Source organism: Bombina bombina, chromosome 2, assembly GCF_027579735.1.
Source record: "Bombina bombina isolate aBomBom1 chromosome 2, aBomBom1.pri, whole genome shotgun sequence".
Lineage (NCBI taxonomy): Eukaryota > Metazoa > Chordata > Amphibia > Anura > Bombinatoridae > Bombina > Bombina bombina.
In genome coordinates, this window is record NC_069500.1 from 781,795,032 (window position 1) to 781,815,731 (window position 20,700).

General features: G+C 36.7%; 1 protein-coding gene across 1 annotated transcript in view; it reads right to left on the minus strand.

Annotated features, from left to right (window-relative positions):
* The window catches only part of LOC128649593 (uncharacterized), a 149,681-nt gene extending 131,022 nt beyond the window's left edge, over positions 1-18,659 (minus strand). Inside the window, exon 1 of the mRNA XM_053702949.1 lies at positions 18,555-18,659. Within this exon, the coding sequence (XP_053558924.1) occupies positions 18,555-18,633 (79 nt within the window). The 5' untranslated portion in view covers positions 18,634-18,659. The remainder of the gene's footprint in view (positions 1-18,554) is intronic.
* Between the last annotated feature and the right edge of the window lie 2,041 nt (positions 18,660-20,700).

Here is a 20,700-nt window from a genome sequence, read left to right on the forward strand (position 1 = left end):
TGCACTATTCTTATTTACTGCCACTCCTGAACTGAACATGGCCAGTGTCATATAGTTCTATTCAATCAATTGTGCCCTATTGCCAATGATTGTCATTTTGGGTTTTCACAGCAAAAGAAAGCAAAAGAAATAATGAAATGTATTGCAAAGTTTATTTTTTTTTAAATTTCTTTTATTTTTAAATTATGCACAGTTTAATATTGTGTGGTGAATTACATTTTTTACTTTAGTGTCCCTTTAAGCAAAATCCCCTCTGGGTGAAGCTTCTTTAAAGTAGCCACCCATTTTGCCTAATAATATTAGGTACTGCACAAAATCACAACACTTGCAAACTGCATGTCATCACTCAGCATCTGTGCTGCACTGAATACTTTTGTTTTCCACATCATTATCATGAACAATCATTACACTCAAATGACTTTTCTGCCACTCCACCTTGCTGGCCAATAATAAGACTACAACAAACACTGTGCTATTAACTGTATGTAAGTAGAGTGCCACACGCCACCATAAAAGCCTAGGTACTCCCTAAAAGGATGTTGGGTCACTTTGAGGGCATAAGAGCCATCATCTGGTTTGTCCCATAGAATTAGGGATGAGATTGAGAAATAAGTAAATAAATTAACTTGAAATGGGATATTGGGATATCCCATTTTTGCTTACATAACTACAGGGAGTGCAGAATTATTAGGCAAGTTGTATTTTTGAGGATTAATTTTATTATTGAACAACAACCATGTTCTCAATGAACCCAAAAAACTCATTAATATCAAAGCTGAATAGTTTTGGAAGTAGTTTTTAGTTTGTTTTTAGTTATAGCTATTTTAGGGGGATATCTGTGTGTGCAGGTGACTATTACTGTGCATAATTATTAGGCAACTTAACAAAAAACAAATATATACCATTTCAATTATTTATTTTTACTAGTGAAACCAATATAACATCTCAACATTCACAAATATACATTTCTGACATTCAAAAACAAAACAAAAACAAATCAGTGACCAATATAGCCACCTTTCTTTACAAGGACACTCAAAAGCCTGCCATCCATGGATTCTGTCACTGTTTTGATCTGTTCACCATCAACATTGTGTGCAGCAGCAACCACAGCCTCCCAGACACTGTTCAGAGAGGTGTACTGTTTTCCCTCCTTGTAAATCTCACATTTGATGATGGACCACAGGTTCTCAATGGGGTTCAGATCAGGTGAACAAGGAGGCCATGTCATTAGATTTTCTTCTTTTATACCCTTTCTTGCCAGCCACGCTGTGGAGTACTTGGACGCGTGTGATGGAGCATTGTCCTGCATGAAAATCATGTTTTTCTTGAAGGATGCAGACTTCTTCCTGTACCACTGCTTGAAGAAGGTGTCTTCCAGAAACTGGCAGTAGGACTGGGAGTTGAGCTTGACTCCATCCTCAACCCGAAAAGGCCCCACAAGCTCATCTTTGATGATACCAGCCCAAACCAGTACTCCACCTCCACCTTGCTGGCGTCTGAGTCGGACTGGAGCTCTCTGCCCTTTACCAATCCAGCCACGGGCCCATCCATCTGGCCCATCAAGACTCACTCTCATTTCATCAGTCCATAAAACCTTAGAAAAATCAGTCTTGAGATATTTCTTGGCCCAGTCTTGACGTTTCAGCTTGTGTGTTTTGTTCAGTGGTGGTCGTCTTTCAGCCTTTCTTACCTTGGCCATGTCTCTGAGTATTGCACACCTTGTGCTTTTGGGCACTCCAGTGATGTTGTAGCTCTGAAATATGGCCAAACTGGTGGCAAGTGGCATCTTGGCAGCTGCACGCTTGACTTTTCTCAGTTCATGGGCAGTTATTTTGCGCCTTGGTTTTTCCACACGCTTCTTGCGACCCTGTTGACTATTTTGAATGAAACGCTTGATTGTTCGATGATCACGCTTCAGAAGCTTTGCAATTTTAAGAGTGCTGCATCCCTCTGCAAGATATCTCACTATTTTTGACTTTTTTGAGCCTGCCAAGTCCTTCTTTTGACCCATTTTGCCAAAGGAAAGGAAGTTGCCTAATAATTATGCACACCTGATATAGGGTGTTGATGTCATTAGACCACACCCCTTCTCATTACAGAGATGCACATCACCTAATATGCTTAATTGGTAGTAGGCTTTCGAGCCTATACAGCTTGGAGTAAGACAACATGCATAAAGAGGATGATGTGGTCAAAATACTCATTTGCCTAATAATTCTGCACTCCCTGTATGTATAATTTTACCTATTATTTTTTTTAGTGTACTGTCACTTTTATATCTGTGAGTTGTATTTCTATATGTCCATGACGCTTTGAGGACTTAGTCCTGGCTGTCCCATAAATGTGAAAAGTACGTATTTTCCAAAGACAAAATACAGAAACACAAAAATAAGAACCTCCCACTGTACTAGGTAAAAATTTGCTTTAAGTTTACAGATTGTTTTCTGCAAAACATTATAAAAACAAAGTTAAGATTTGTTAGACAATTGCATGTAAACTAAACAGAAACATCAACTTTAATTCATAACAAGTATTCTGATAATTCAGATTTATGGGGGAAATTAAAATATATATATTTTTAAACTATTATTAAATCAATAAAATAATATGAACAATCTATGTACAAAATATACATATTTTTTTGGGGGGGGAACACATGAGTTTTGAGGCAACACAGATGGATAAAAACTGATATTGCCTTAAAACGTTGGGGCAAATTCACTATATGTCCCCTTAAGCCACTACAAACTCCAGTTTCCCAGAGGTCTAAATTGAGACCAGGCTCACACCTCTAGGGGGCTTGTCTGGCCCTACAATCAGTAGTGAAGTCACTAAAGTGGGGCTTGGTGAGTTCCAGGCTCACCTGTTTCCAGTTTGGGCCGTTTGTGCTCCCCTGAAAAACAGGGTTCACAGTGTAAGGAAAGTGTATGGATCAGCCGTTACAAATATGGTGTCAAGGTTTCCAAGATGGCTGCCTGCCACAGTGCTGCTGTACAGAAAACCTGGCACCATAGTTGTTGAGGAAGTGCATATTTTCTAGCAGGGACTAACCAATAAGGAAGGATGGCTCACTGTCACAGAGAAGGAAATCCTCTAGCTCAGTGGCTGCCAGGTCAGCTTCTACAGATTGCAAAATGACAGAAAGGGCACTGTTGAAATTGAGGGCTGGCTCCACAGCCTTTGCCCAGGTACCCAGTGAAGTTTAGTTAGACCTATGCACTCTTTTATGTTCTTTGGTGAACTAGAGAAAAGCAATACCGGCACTACCACTCCCCATCTAACAACAAAATTGCATCAAAGCACTGCAATAACAATACTGTATTCATTGTATGCATGAAATATAATATAACGCCCTTCATAAGGTCATAAAGTATATTCCTTGCTCAGCACAACTTCACCACTCAACATGTCTTTTACTATCCCTCCTACACTGTACATAAAGCATAAAGCAAATTTGTACATAAGTAACAGTGTTATTCTAGAGGATATTTGGGACATTATTTGGGATGTTCCACCAATTATTTTTTGGGTGTTAAGAAATTTGGGTAGAGTTAATGCTAATGGTCCAATTTGTGGCTAATTGGTTAAGTGTTTATCTAAGCAGCCCAGCGGAGTGGCTAGACAGGAAGGGACAGTGACAGTAGAGGGGCAATTTTCACCATCCTCTATAAAACAACAAGGATGTAACCTAAAAGACTGAGATGCTTTTGCACCCACATACACCTCCACTACTGACAAGACATGTAATTGGTAAAGCTATTTGTAATGTCACTCATGATGTTACGGACAACATCATCAATAAAACTTGTGATATATCAGAATTTATTTTGTTTAATGTCATGTGTATTTTGAATTTACCTTTTTTATTTTAGTAAAAAAATTCAACTGTGAATGGCCCTTACAGTTCAGGCAGGCTAATGTGAGCATGCAACTCCAATTTAAGTAGCAATGGTCTAGACTGCTGCTTCCTAACCTCTAAGGTGGTGGATTAAAATCACCCCAGACTGGTGAGACTGGACAAGTGCTACTCTTACGCCATTTGGCTGCTTGCATAATCGTCTGCTCATACAATGAAAAATGTAGGCATCAAATTATTGAAATCCTGTGTGATCCTATTTCTTTTTGTGATGCCCTAGGCCCCAAACCAACAATTCTTGCACCCCCACTAAACAACCAGGGTTAATTGATTTGTAATAAAATGAATAAATTAAACATTTGGAAAACATAGGAGTGGGAAGGCATCATGCCATGGAACTATCCATCAAAACATGCTACCCCATTAAATACTAGGTGCAGGCCTGATTGACCAAGAACAAAGTACACCCTGGGTACCAGTTTAAATGATGTGTTAACTGTTAGTAAATTGAGTTCATGACATGATAGTTATAAAGCTAATACTGTAAATTGATCACAAGTAGGTCAAGAGAACTAACAATTAAAATACTTAAAGGACCAGTAAACTTTGTTTTTGTTAGCAATATTTAACTACCAATTATCAATCAATACTATAAGTACATTATCAATCAAAACTATCAATATAAATTGTGTGTAACAAAACTTTATCATTTGAAATATTAACTTACTTTTATCACTTGTAAATTTTGCAGTCTGACGAACCTAAGCCAGCCTCCAAAAATTTTGGGTGCGGCATAGTCAATTGCTGCACGATTATTAATGAGTCATTTGCATACTTTTTTTATGCAGGCTTGCTAGCGATCACATGTGCACTCCTTATTTTGTCCGACTAATGCACATTTTTATCGTCTTTCTTATAACGTTAGTAGTCAGCGCTGGTCACATTATTGGCCACTAGCAGGGGGTGTTAATCAACCCGACCGTATCTTATCGGGTTGATTGCTGTCCGCAGCCTAAGAGGCAGCGGACTAGTTAAAGGACCACTCAATGCAGTAGAAGTGCATAATAAAAAGAAAATGATTTAACACCTACTCTGAATTTCATATAAGCAGTAGATTTTTTTCTGACAACTTTAATTTCCCCCCACATTTTCCAGCCCCATGTATCATGTGACAGACATCAGCCAATCACAGACTATTATACGTATATCCTGTGAACTTGCGCACATGCTCAGTAGGATCTTGTTCCCCAGAAAGCGTGTATATAACAGGATTGTGCAAACTTTGATATTGGAAGTAATTTGGAAAGTGTCTTAAAACTGCATGCTCTATCTAAATCATAAAAGCTTATTTTGACTTGAGCGTCCCTTTAAGGAGCAGCGGTCTTAAGACCGCTGTTTCTTAACTGCTGTTTCCAGCGAGCCTGAAGGCTCACGCGGAAACAGGGTCATCAGGGGCCATTCGGCCATTGATAAATCGGCCCCATAGTGTTTACTTCATCTTCAATAAAATCATTCATAATTTTTATACACTTTTTGGGCTCATAATTATGCAGCTATTTAGAAAATAATCTTAATGTAGATTATTAAATAATCTTTTTTGACTGTTTTAAGTTTGCTCACTAGATGAAATACATGTACAACTGAAATTGGTGCTTGAGAAGATTGCACTCACTTTATAAAAAAATGAGATCACAACTGTCCCACATTTTGCAGGACAGTCACTGGTTTGATAGTACTCTCCTGCTTTCCACTTCCTGTCATAGTCTATTGTTTTTCTTGTTTCACATAGTGAATTTATTTTTTTATTTTTTAAATCTTGTGCCATTAACCCACTGTCTCCATTACTGAACTGCCCAGCCATTCCCATGCACCACGCAACACCACCCCAAGTTGACCAGCTACGGATGTGACCACAGCAAATTCAGTCTGTGACATCCAGGCACATCATTAGAACAGTCCTCTTTTTTGGATTGTACCATCTCCTAGTCCCACTTTATTCAATAAAAATGTTGGGTGTTATGATTTAGACATGAGTTACCACATTTACAGAGTAAGATCCTTAAAGGTATTTCTGATTTCACATTCAGGCTAAGGAATGTAAGTAGCATAAACAGCAGACTTTCACCAACCAAGTTTCTTAATTACATGAACCAGGACACCCTGTTTAGAGGTTGCTGAAACAACCCAATTCTGAAAGATTGACCCAATAAACTAGTGGGATTTAGCCCTAGCCAGAAAAACAAAAGCCTGCTGTACAGAAGAAAGCTAGCAGTAGTAAGGAGTCCCAGAATTATCTTTTTTAAAAATTTAACAGACTAAAAAATCGGAACTGAGGCCCTAGGTGGATTTATTAAGGGACTCCCTTACATTCTTTCCTGGAGCCTATTTGATACCTAATAGAGACATTTAATAAAGAAGCCAGCTAAACATCTGGATGGATACTACAATACTATATGACTGAAATTATGTGAGCAATCAAAATTTATTCTTCTCTTTTCCCTTATATTATTTTGTACACATGGCTACTGGACTTACAACATTGTTTTGTTTTACTGTTTAAATGTTTTGCTTGTCTATTTTTTAAAATCAATAAAAATATTTAAAAAAAAAACAGACTGGGCACCAGCTATTTTTGGTAGGATAATAAGTATCATAGACTATAGGTCAACTTGAGATGTTTAGTACTTCTTAAAGTATGGATGTAGTGTTCCCCATATTTTAAAAGGTTATCAATCCTATAGTAATTACCCATAAGTGTAGCCGTAGATAATTCACTCAGCCTAAAAAAGGCAAAAGGACGTAACATGAGAAGGTCAGAAAGCATCCTAAATTTGGGCCCTTCAACAGGTTGATGTGTGTAGCATTTAAATAATTCAGGCTTATGGACACCCCAAGAATGGACTTTCTTTGGTAAGAAGAAAGGAATGGTTGACTTAAGGGTCTAATAAAATCAGATGATGTTGAACTTAATAGTGATGTTGAATTTACAACTGGAAAACATGAACAACTTGAAAATTACAAAATTCATACAGAGGCCAGATGTAGAAATAAGCTTTAAGGGTAGATTTAGCCAGTGCATCACCTTTGTTAGGGAAAGAGAGAGGCTATTGAAACATTAGTTATTGAAATGGAGGAGATGATGTAGGGTGGGAGGCTGCAGCTGAGTTTAGTCTGAAGATATCCTGAAATGTAAAGTGTGAAAGGGTATCGGCAAACACGTTCTTAGACACAGGAATGTCAACCCATACAGGGACAAAGGGGCAAATAAGTGAGGGTTAAATGAGTTTGCGCTTAAAATGCATAATCAGGAGGGATTCTGACCTGTCCTCATTTACCACATGAACAGCTGCTTGGTTATCAGAAAGAAACCTCACTGAGTGACCCTCTCACAAATGACCCCAAGGGCAGGTTGCAGCAACTATGGACCCAATTTTGAACAAAGCAGATTCATGAAAATCAGGAATAAGGAAAATTAAATTTCTTGGAGAAAAGCTGCTGTCATAAGTGAATAAGAAATAGCTGCAAAACTACAGGAAGCAGCCACATCTGTATAAACCATCAGGGAATAAAAAGACAGAATGAATAATGTGCAGCCATTTCAACCACACAGAAAGGAAGACCACATATTCAAATCCACAGGGGCCCTAAATCTAAAACTATAATACTGTAATCAAAAGGGAGGTCATAAAAAGGGTTAGCAGTTCTTCCTTGAAGAATAATCATAGCAAACTTGAGAGAACCTAACAAAGACTGCTACTAGGAGCAAGTACATTGAGAGTGTAGACAAACCATATCTTGTATGTGAGCAAGCTTATCAGGTGGCAGGCTGGCTTCATTTATTGACTGAGTCATACTGAATGCCGAAAAAAACAGGTTACAGGAAGCCCCTAATGTTTTATCAGCAGCTACTGGGACCCAGAAATAATAAAAAAACAATACTGAACTAGCCAGTGCAGGCTATACAGGAAAGTCTTGGGACTCAACAGTTAAGGAATCATCTAAACATGAATGACCACAGGACACTTAGAAATATTAAGCAAAACCTCAGTATAAAGGTATAGCCAACATATTAAAAATGTAGGTCAGTCACAAAATATTATTATTATTTATTATTATTGGTTATTTGTAGAGCGCCAACAGATTATGCAGCGCTATAAACAAAGGCGGAGTACAACAAAACTATTATAGGGATCAAATGGGTAGAGGGCCCTGCCAAGAGTTGCACTGTTGTAGTCAGCTCTTAAGAAGGTGATCTACAAACAGCTGGACTCTTAGGCTTACATGCTAAGGGGGTTCAGGGGATAGCAATGGAGGAGAGGAACTGGTATAACGAAAGGTTAGCGTAGGTTGTATGCATCCCTGAACAGTAGAGTCTTTAGGGAGCACTTGAAGCTTTTAAAACTAGAAGAGAGTATTGTGGAGCGAGGCAGAGAGTTCCACAAGATGGGAGCCAGTCTGGAGAAGTCCTGTAAACGGGAGTGTGATGAGTAGGAGGTCGTGAGCAGAGAGAAGGGGACGGGAGGGAGAGTGTCTGGAGACAACGTCTGAGATATAGGGGGGAGCAGTGCAGTTGAGGGCTTTGTATGTCAGAATGAGAATTTTGTGTTTGATCCTAGAGGCAAGAGGAAGCCAGTGAAGGGATTGGCAGAGAGGTGCAGCAGATGAAGAGTGACGTGTAAGGAAGATGAGTCTGGCAGAGGCATTCATTATGGATTGTAAAGGAGCTAGGCGGCAGGTGGGGAGAACAGAGAGGACAGAATTGCTGTAATCGAGGTGGGAAAGAATGAGAAAGTGGATTAAAATCTTAGTTGTGTCTTGTGTAAGGAAGTGTCTAATTTTAGAGATGTTTTTAAGGTGGAAGCGGCAGGCTTTAGCCAATGACTGAATGTGAAGAGTGAAAGAAAGATCTGAGTCAAATGTGACCCCGAGACATCGGGCATGCGGGGTAGGGGTAATGATGGAGTTGTCGACAGTTATAGAGAGATTGGGGGTGGAGAGTTTAGAAGAAGGGGGGAAAATAAGGAGCTCAGTTTTGGAGAGATTTAGCTTGAGGTAGTGAGAGGACATCCAGTTAGAGATGTGAGAAAGACAGTTAGTGACACGGGTTAGCAAGGAAGGAGATAGGTCTGGTGCAGAGAAGTAGATTTGGGTGTCATTGGCATACAAATGATATTGTAAACCGTGGGACTTTATTAGGGAGCCTAGTGATGACGTGTAGATTGAGAAGAGAAGGGGACCGAGGACAGAGTCTTGCGGTACTTCGACAGAAAGTGGTGACGGGTCAGAGGAGGCCCCAGAGAAGGCTACACTAAAGGTACGGTTTGACAGGTAGGAAGAGAGCCACGAGAGGGCTGCGTCACAGATGCCGAAGGATTGGAGGGTTTGGAGCAAAAGAGGGTGGTCAACAGTGTCAAAGGCTGCGGACAGATCAAGGAGGATAAGCAGAGAGAAGTGGCCATTTGATTTTGCTCTAAGTAGGTCGTTGGCAACCTTAACAATTGCTGTCTCTGTGGAGTGATGGGGAAGAAATCCAGATTGCAATGGGTCAAGGAGGGAGTTTATTATAAGGAAATGGGATAGGCGTGCATAAGCTAGTTTTTCGAGATGCTTTGATGCAAGAGGGAGGAGGGAAATAGGGCGGTAGTTGGATGGGGAGGTAGGATCAAGGGAAGGTTTTTTGAGGATAGGTGTGACCAGTGCATGTTTCAGCGATGAGGGAAATATACGGGTGCTGAGGGAGAGGTTGAAAGTGTGTGTGAGCATAGAGGTAAGGGTGGCAGAGAGGGAGGGGAGTAGCTGTGAGGGGATAGGGTCAAGGGGACAGGTAGTGAGGTGAGAGCGCAGTATAAGTGTTGAAACTTCTTCCTCAGTAACAGGGGAGAATGAGCTAAGTTTAAGGTTATGTGGGTTGTGGTTGATTGAGAGGGGGTGAGAGAATGGAATTATGTTGAGAGCTGATTTCATTTCTGATTGGTTGGCAAAGACTTGAGCTGACAGTGAAGTTTTATTAGGAGGTGGGGGAGGGCGGAGAAGAGTATTAAAAATGGAGAACAAACATTTTGGGTTTGAAGAAAGATTAGAGATAAGAGTAGAGAAGTAGTGTTGCTTATGGAAATTAAAGGGACACTCAATCAAAATTACACTTTCATGATTCAGATAGAGCATGCCATTTTAAATAACTTTCCAATTTACTTCCATTATCTAAATGTGCACAGTCTTTTTATATTTAAACTTTTTGAGTCACCAGCTCCTACTGAGCATGTGCAAGCATAAGTGTGTATGCATTTGTGAATGGCTGATGGCTGTCACATGGTACGTGTATGCATTTATGAATGGCTGATGGCTGTCACATGGTACAGGGGGAGTGGAAAATAAAATTGACAGAAAAAAAATCTACTATTCATTTAAAGTTCAGACTAAGTGCTATTGCATTGTCTTGTTATCTTTCATTTGTTGATTATGCAAATCTACTGTGTTGACTGGTCCTTTAAGGGCAGAGTAGTAGGAGTTCAAGATAAATTTGTAATGTTGAAAATCAGCTGAACTCCTACATTTTCTCCAGTACGGGAACATCTGCGTAGGTATCGTGTTAGAGGAGTATGCCAGGGCTGAGGATGAGTGTTTGATTTCCGAGCTATGGTAAGAGGGGCTAGATTGTCAAGGACGGATGTAAGGGTGGAATTATAGTGGCAGATACATTGGTCAGGGGAGGAGAAGGATGAGAGGAGAGGTTTGAGGGCATTAGAACGCTGTTCTAATGACATAATGATTCTGTGAAGTTTGGTGTGAGGAGCAGAAAGAGGGAGAGTTGTAGGGAGGGATGATATGTTGCAAGTAAGGAAATGGTGGTCAGAAAGAGGAAAGGGGGAGTTTGTGAAGTTTGAGAGAGTGCATCGATAGCAACTTAATACCATGAAAGTGCCTTAGAGAATGAAAGATTGGCATCAGCTTGAAAGCTGCTTTACTCAACCAGGCCCCTGGACAATATAATGATTAAATTATTTTTTTTACCAATGAAATCCCCAATAGCCACTGCACAACAATTGACCCTCCAGGAGGAAAAGGGTGGGAAAGAAAAGGGGCAAATTTTATATACAACTTAGCTGTTGCCATGCACTCACTCATATTTCTTCTTCTTGCCCAGGTGCCTCCTTATTATATATCAATACAAAAGTAAATTATTGAAGGGCATTCTCAGGTCTTTATACAAAATATTCTTTTTATTCATCATCCATTAAAAAACAAAGTCAAAAGTTGATGTTTCAGCCTAAGCATAAGCCTTTCTCACATGTCACGCTGCTATGAAGCGAGCTTGGCAGTGAAACAGCAAACTATGATAGAATAACAAAAATAATGATGTCTTTAGAAAGCCTTATGCTTTTTTAATGGATGATCATTGATGAATAAAAAGAATCTTTTATATAAAGAACCGAGAGTGCCCTTCAATAATTGACTTTTGTATGGTTCTATATAGTTATAGATATAAACAGATATATATGGGAATATCTATTTATAAATACTTAGAACATATTCCCCTATGCGAAGAACATTGGAATGTGAAATATTTACAGTACAAACACAGTACAGTATAACACTTTATTAAATGCCTGTTTTATCCAACACTTGAACGGGGCCCTTGCAACATATCTGCATGTGTTGCTAGAACAGTAATAGTTCTTAAAAAGCATTTTTGTTAATACAAGCAAACTGCAAAAATGCTTTTATCTAAAACTGAAATGCAGCCATTCAAATTTTAATTTTGACCATTATTGCTTTTAAGTTAAATTGCATGACTAGGGGAACAGACTGATTTTGAGACCTCCCACATCTCTATTAATTAGGTTTAAAAACAAAAAAGTATGTTTTTAGCACAGAAAGATAAAGTTACAAAAAATTACCACTTTTCACTGCTAAGAATTTTTATACTCCTGTGATAGTCATTTCTCGTCCTTTGCAGTCATTGTATTTTAACCTCAATTTCAGCCATACAGATCATGCCTTGCTTCATTAAAGGGACAGTGTACTGTAGACTTTTCACACATTTAGAGCTATATTAAAAGTGGCGCACTAACATTGACGCATGCGCAAAATAAGAATATTGCAGGACTGAAGACGTTGCATAAAGGGTTAGGGTTAACATAAAAGTTGTGCCTTAATTACATCCAAAGCAGTGTGGGTGAACAGACATAAGCACATCTCTAAAATAACTGTATATTAAATAAATGTATTTATATTAGTGATGTACAAATATGAATTGTGTGTTTTCTTTAAATAAAAATATATTAATAATTCAATACAGAGAATTTATTTTAGACTGAGAATTTATTTTTTTTATTTTTTTTAGACTGTTTTCACCCAGTCTGCTTTGGGTGTAATTAGGGCACACATTAAACTTTTTTTTTTGTTGTAAACACTGTTCTTTGTCCAATCTTTGAGGTTTGATTGGTTCTAGTTTATTGGTGTTAAGGGCAATAAACTTTTTATCTTTTTATGCATACCTAAGGGATATTTTCTGTTCTTTAGTAAAAAAGAGTTGCATAAAACACAACATAAATACATTAAAATATACTGTTACACTCATATAAACACTGCCTGATAAAAAAAATATTCATATAAATATTAATTTAAAACATTTAATTATTTAGACACACACACACACATATATATATATATATATATATATATATATATATATATATATATATATATATATATATATATATATGTAGTTCTGGTATCCAAGCACTCACTGTAAATGTGAATTGCCTGGGTGCACTCTATGGTAGATAGGTAGAAACTTCAAGAAAAGAAGAGGCACTCACAGGACTTAGTTAACATAAATTGTATTTGTATTTCATCAATAAGGGTTCAGTCACCCTTATTCATGAAATACAAATAAAATTTATGTTAACTAAGTCCTGTGACTGCCTCTTCTTTCCTTGAAGTTTCTCTCTCTCTCTCTCTCTCTCTCTCTCTCTCTCTCTCTCTCTCTCTCTCTCTCTCTATATATATATATATATATATATATATAATGTAGAGAAAATAACTCATTGTGTAAACTATTTACAAATCTAGAAGTCAGAAGACTTGCTTTTCCCACAGAAACTCTCTGATTACATTGTTTCCAATGCAGCAAAGGATTCTGGGTGAGATATGCAAATGAGGTTCACAATGACTCACTTTTTTACTTTTAGCCTGCTTTTTAAGGCAGACTTCCCTTTACGCCATAGCATCGCCGCATTACACAGCTTTTAAGCTTAGCTAGGGTTAGTACCGTGATTCAGACCTCTGTGATAAGCCTCTGCAGACTGCGCCCTTTTTTCAGTTCTTTTGACAGACTTGCATTTTAGACAATTAGTGCTGACTCATAAATAACTCCACAGGCATGTGCACAATGTTATCTATATGACACACATGAACTAACGCCCTCTAGCTGTGAACTCTAAAAAAAAATGCACTGAGATAAGTGGCGGCCTACAAGGGCATAGACATTAGCATATGAGCCTACCTAGGTTTAGCTTTCAACAAAGAATACCACAACAAAGCAAATTAGATGATAAAAGTATATTTGAAAGTTGTTAAAATTGCATGCCCTCTGAATCATGAAAGTTTCATTTTGACTAGACTGTCCCTTTAAAGGGACAGTTTACTCAAAAAATTTCTCCCCTTTAATTTGTTCCCAATGATCCACTTTACCTGCTGGAGTGTATTAAATTGTTTACAAGTAGCTCCTTTCCCCTTATATTGGCATTTGAAATTGTTAATTTAGCATGTGGTATCCCCACCTATTCTGAAAGTTTGTGGCCGCGCGTACCAGCTATAGATAAGCTTTGTAAACACAGCCAGCAGAAGAAATTACACTCCCAGTGTGATAAAGCAGAGATAAGGTAATAAAATGTTGATTTTCCATTGTTCTCTCAAAGTATTGGTGATTGTTTTAAGGACAGATATAAGATAAAGAAGCAGGTATATGTGCACAATGTGATACAGTAATGAGATCTGATTATACCTACAAGCTCAACCCATTTTATTAGGTTGTGGCTTCAAAACACAAAATCAGAGCTTTAATATACACAAATAAACCTTAAAAAGCTCATTTTCATACATTTTTTACTCTGCAGTTGGTAAAAAAAAGCAATTGTAAACACATTAAGGGAAAAACTATTTTACAGTATACTGCCCCTTTAAGTATAAGCAACTGCTTAGTGCTTTTTTACTACAACAATAAAACAGGCTGTTTAACATTCTTTTAACATTATTAGATATATATTGAAATATATATTTAATTATATAAAAATTAAATTTTTTGTTGCTATGTGTAGAACATAGGAATGTAAAATTTGTTTGCACGTTAGGTTTAACGCGGTGTCGGGTTAGCGCACATGAAGAATGAGTTATCTTAAGGCGCATTACAGAAATGTTAAATATAAAATATTAAAAAATAATAATTATTAAAAATTATTATAGATGCTGTAAATATATATTTATATATATATATATATATATATATATATATATATATATATATATATATATATATATATATACAGTATATAAATACATCCTATCACTATTTAGAATTTTTAAGAACATCTATAATAATTTTTAAAAATGTTAATGTAAAATATATATATATATATATATATATATATATGTATTTAATATAAAAATAACATTGTCCTGTTACTGTATGTGAAGAACATTGGAATAAATATTAAGAAATTTCTTCTTTCCCGCTCTCCATTGAAGTCTATGGGGAGAAAAAGTTAGTAAGGCCGTGATATACGAGGTCCTTTGGTTATTATGAGTCGGGTTTTGTTGGCATGCAAAATGTTTACCTTCAACTTGAAATACTTGGCGCTAACCCGCGCACACAGAAGATTACTTCTTGCAAAGTTTTCGATCAAGCGCAAGCGCTAAATAGCACACCGCTTGAAATCTAGCCCTTAATGTGTACCCAGTGATCAATTTTACCTACTGGAGAGTATGAAATTGTTTGTAACAGCACATTTAATTTTGTCATTTGAAATAGCTGGGGGGGGGGGGTTCAAGCTAGGCCAGTGGACACTTTAGTGTGTGTCATCTAATCATGCACAAGGTGATGATCATTGCAACTAGAAAACAAGAAAATGGTGCCTAATAAGTGTTTTAAAATATAGAATCAATTAAAATGACCTTTTTTAAATACAACAAATCATAAAAAACTCTATAATTTCTCTTTAATCACTTGCCTTTGAAAAATAAGACATTTAACAAGCAATAGATACACAGAATTTAGTAATGATAAGAATAAATTTAAAAAAAAATCAGAAGTGAAAAAAGGATCTCATTTACATTTTTCCTTTGGATCACCTCTTATGTTTTTTTCGATATGTTTAAGTCTCCTTTTTTGTTTATTGCATTTTATAGAATATAGTGGTACTTTAATTTAAAAGGGACATTTAAACTAAGTACACTTTATAAGCATAGTATTGAGGTTATTCCCCATCTCCTCCTAGTCATCAGTGCTGCATTCCAGTGGTGCATATTACCATATGTTTAAAAACTCTCTTTCAGATGTCTGCAGTGTAACCTAGGTTTCAAAATGGCATCACCCATAATTAGAGGGAGGTGCATAAAATATATTTAGTGTTTAACCCTTTCCTGCCATTAGGACGTTCCATGCCATCCTAACTGCGCTGGACTTTAGCGCCGTTAGGACGGCATGGAACGTCCTAGCCATTTGGCTGTCCTGAAACCAAAGCGGCTTGGTAAATGGGATTGCGGGCTGGAGGGTGTGCCTAGCATCATAGTCACTTCCCCCAGACCCAATCACATCATTGAAATAACGTGATAGTACAAACCATCACGTTATTTCAACTTGTTTACATCGGAACTTAGTTCCGATGTAGACAATTTAGTCCAGACGGGAAAGGGTTTATGTCCCTTTAATTATAACTATAATATTTTGTGTAAATACCCCACTGTTTTTATCAGTATGACTCTGAGCATTTAGGCAGCTTTCTTTAAAAAGGACATGAAACACTTTAATTTTTTAAAGTACAATGTATAATATTGGGTAGTAAAAAACAACAACTGCAATATACTTTCATAATTTATTTTGTCCCCTTTTCCTATAATGTAACACTAATAATTGTGTTATGACAATTGGAAGTGCACACTGCAGACTTTGTGTTCTTCCTGATACATTTAGGCCCCTAAATGGCCTGAGCAGATGTGATAAGATAATGAAAAACAATGAAAGTATCAAGACTGAAATACAATTACAACAAAATAGGATGTTAATGGAATTCTAAAAGTTTCAAGACTTCAAAAAAGTCTTCTAAATACAAGGTGCTTATGTGCCTTTAAAGAACAGAAAAAGTAAAATATTTAAACAATAGAGGATAAATTACAGAACTAATGCAATTTAAAAAAAAAAGTTCCAATTGACATCTATTATCAAATTTAATTTGTATAACTGTTACGAACTGCTGCAAACACTGCTGAAATTTAGAAAACAACTATGTATTCCACACTCTGATACTAAAAACTATTCTGTATTAAGATTATACAACACCAGATTTGCAAGTGTGTATTAGGGTGCAGCATGTCTAACCCTCTCTGGGATACATAGCATTAAAACTACCAGTCCTCTCTGCAATCTTCTGTGACATCTAGAAAGTACTAACAATTAGTCTTTAACCGCACAAATCCCAGATTTTACTTTCTGGTCACTCCAGTATAACTCTACATACTTTCACTGTATATTTAAGAGCTGCGTGCTGCAGGCGTCAGAAAATACACAGACACACCCTATCCTCTACTGACTGCTGCTATTATGTTGCACCCTAAGCAATTAACCCCTAAACATTCAGATACTCTATTTTCTTTCTTTTTCTTACTATAGTTATTGCTTAATTGTAAAAGCAACATCATATTTTGGAATAGCCCAACTAGACCTGTTCCTAGTGCAGCATAATTTACGGGGCACATTTTGAGAGATAGTTTTATAGCATGATGTCTCCCTTCTTCTGTGCAATTGCATTACAGCAAATTATTCCTGATGGTAAGAAATATATGAGGCAAATATGAGCTGAAAATGTTGGGAGTGGACGAAACAGCAGATTTGTTTCAGTGCCTAGGACAGCGCACAAACTAAATACACCACTGGAGTAAAGTAAATATTACACATGTACGTTCTGCACACGTCATTTCTTTATGCATAAGGTTTAAGTACAATGTAGAAAACATAACATGCCTGTACATACTAGTTTATAGTTTAAGACACACACATGAAGTGATATTATGTCTCCCGACTGACTTAAAGAGATATGAAACCCAAACATATTCTTTTGTGATTCAGACACAACATACAATTCTAAAAAAAGGTTTCCAATTTACTTCTATTCTCAAATTTGCTTTGTTCTCATGATTTTGTTTGTTGAAGAAATACTAAGGAGCACTACATGTCAGGAAATAGTGCTGCCCTCTAGTGTTCTTGCAGATGGATAATATTTTGCAAAACTGCTGCCATATAGTGTTTCAGACATGTGTACGCTCCAGAGTTTACGTCCCTGCTTTTCAAGAAAAGATACCACGAAAACTTGATCATAGAAATAAATTAGAAAGGTGTTTAAAATTGCATGCTCTATCTAAATCATGAAATATATATATATATATCTGTGTGTGTGTATACACCTAGTTCATGTATTTAGCCCAAGCAGTTCAATATATAATCAAAATTTGCCACTTACAGGAAGGATTGTGTGCATAGGAGTATATACATATATTAAACATTCTATGGTTATTCAAGCTATAATTCTGAGAAAATTATGATCATGTATATAGCACAGAGAGAGTTTTGCTGACTGATGACTGATATTTTTAAGGTTTAGGTAACAAAGAATAAATAAAACAAGATATATATATATATATATATATATATATATATATATACATACAAAAAAAAGCAACTACGCATACAAAAAAAGGAAGGCCCTGTTACAATATATAGAATATATTTTAAATATATTTTAAATGAAAAACCCTCTGTATTTTTCCTGTCTTACTTAAAGGAACAAAAAATTCAAAAATACATTGTTGAAATGTCTTAGTGCATTTTACTATTGATTGCAAAGGTGTTAAACACATAGTTAAAATAAGCTCCAGAGCAGCATTGCACTACTGGGACTTAACTGAACACATATGGTGAGCCAGTGACAAGAGGCATATGTTTGTAGCGACCAATTACCAGCTAGCTCTCTGTAGTGCATTGTTGCAACTGAGCCTACTTAGGTATGCTTTTCAAAGAAAGTCATACATTTCATAATATAATTAATTTAAAAATCTCATTAAATTGCATGCTCTGTCTGACCCATGAAAGTTTTATTATGCGTTTTATGTAAATTTAACATTTTTTTTTCTAATTTCCTTTAAAACCTTTAGATGCTTAAAATTTCTTCTTTGTCTAATAGTAATCTTTTGTTAGTCCACAAAAAAGTTTTCTCTATTAAAGCCAGCATAATCAGTCCTATCATATGCCAAACAGAAGGTTAAAAGATACAATATAAATGAGGGTTAAGTCTTGGTTTTACAACAATAAAGTAAATGACAGATTAGGTGTCACGTTCTATGTAAAGCAGAAACACTCTAGAACAACTACTTGTTGACCATTTGTGCTTGCTCATACAGCAGAGAGAGGGGCGCATATTACCTATTTCTGCAGATGAGGCACCACCACAACAGCTAAAAATGAGCAGCAGCAGTAGGGAAACCTTCTTTTGCCAATGCATTGTGCAGCAGCTGTAAGGCTGGGAGCTCTGGCAGGTGTGGGACAAATATCTCACAACACGTCTGTGTATCCTAGAGGGGAGGATATGAACAGGTGTAATCTGAGTATAGGATATGCAAGCCATTAACTGTTTTGCTGCCTAATAAAGCCACAAATATACCCAACAGCCAAATGGATATATTTATGTTTTGACAAAACAATAATTATTATGTTAGGGAATTTTCATTTAATTTTTTTGTTATTGTCTTCTTTTAAACTTGTGTGTTTACTAACAATTCTGAAAAACACAGACTTTGGGCTCCCTTTATTAACTGCCGGGTGGACAAGGTTCGCACCCAGAAACCTGTCAGCAAAGCATCACGAGTTGGAAGCATCTGTTGCCCCATTTATCATTTCACAAGTGGCAGTTTGTGCAACTTGTGGCTGCTTGTGCAACACTGGCTAGTTGCTCGTGATCAGAGGCTGTCAATCCTGATTAAGGGAAAAATTACGAGTGGATCACAAACGTTTAAAAGTTATTGCGGGTCTTTGCGCTCATCGGGATTTCCACTGGTATTACGAGTTGAAAGTAAACACGATCTCTTGAGCACAATTGCGATTTACGCTAGAATGATTAACGTGACTTCATAGCTATGGTTAACTGTTTAGAGAAACAAAAAAATTGCACAAAACACATCAAAAATACATTGCAAAGTACAGTTACACTCATAATAACACCATCTAATAAAATTATTTTAATAAAAATATTGCACACAAAAGTTATAAGGGCTCAAAGATCCCCCTTATGTGAAACGCGTGTCAGGGGAGCTGTGTTTCTCTTTTTTTTATTTGCCAACCAAGCTTATTTTCTTTTTGTGCCCGGACATTTTGGTGATATTATATTGGGAATTGGTGATCGGAATTTCAAGCTTTATCTTCTGAGCTAATGCTAACTATAATTTGAGCTCCCGGATTGAAGGAGCCTAGGCTATTTTGAATTTAGTGATACGCTTTGATATCTATATACTCCATACCTCCCCAGTGAACTAATAGCGGCACATATTATTGGCTATACAGCCTGGCTTTGGTTGGGTGCTTTTAATTCAACTGTGTGTGTTTGCATGACTGTTGAACTCATTAAAATTGATACGTGTGTGGAATTGAGAGTTTGACATTACTTTATAAGGTGGTGACACTTTAATTATAAATACAGGGTCCAGCACACTTTTTTCTTTGTATGTCTATGCACAATTAAATTGTAATTGTTAGCACTTGTACTGAAACCCTCCCAGGGGAGATTTTGGGAAATTACCTTTTGATAATATCTCTCCTGGGGAAGGGGTTTAACATTGAGATGCATACATTTAAATATCTAAAAATGTATATGCATGTGTGTGTATATATATATATATATATATATATATATATATATATATATATATGTACATATATATATATATATATATATATATGTATGTATACAGTTGTATGCAAAAATTTAGGCACCCCTGACAATTTCCATGATTTTCATTTATAAATAATTGTGTGTTTGGATCAGTAATTTCATTTTAATCTATCAAATAACTGAAGGACACAGTAATATTTCATTAGTGAAATGAGGTTTATTGGATTAACAGAAAATGTGCAATATGCATCAAAATGAAATTAGACAGGTGGATAAATGTGGGCACCCTTGTCATTTTGTTGATTTGAATACCTGAAACTACCTAGCACTGATTAATTGGAACACACAATTGGATTGGTGAGCCCTTTAAGCCTTGAACTTCATAGACAGGTGCATCCAATCATGAGAATAGGTATTTAAGGTGGCTAATTGCAAGTTGTTGTTCTCTTTGACTCCACTCAGAAAAGTGGCAACATGTTGACCTCAAAACAACTCTCAAATGACCTGAAAACAAAGATTGTTCAATATTATGGTTTAGGGGAAGGCTACAAATTAGCTATCGCAGAGATTTAAGCTGTCAGTGTCCACTGTCAGGAACATAGTGAGGAAATGGAAGACCACAGGCACAGTTCTTGTTAAGGCTACAAGTGACAGACCAAGTAAAATATTGGAGAGGCAAAGGCA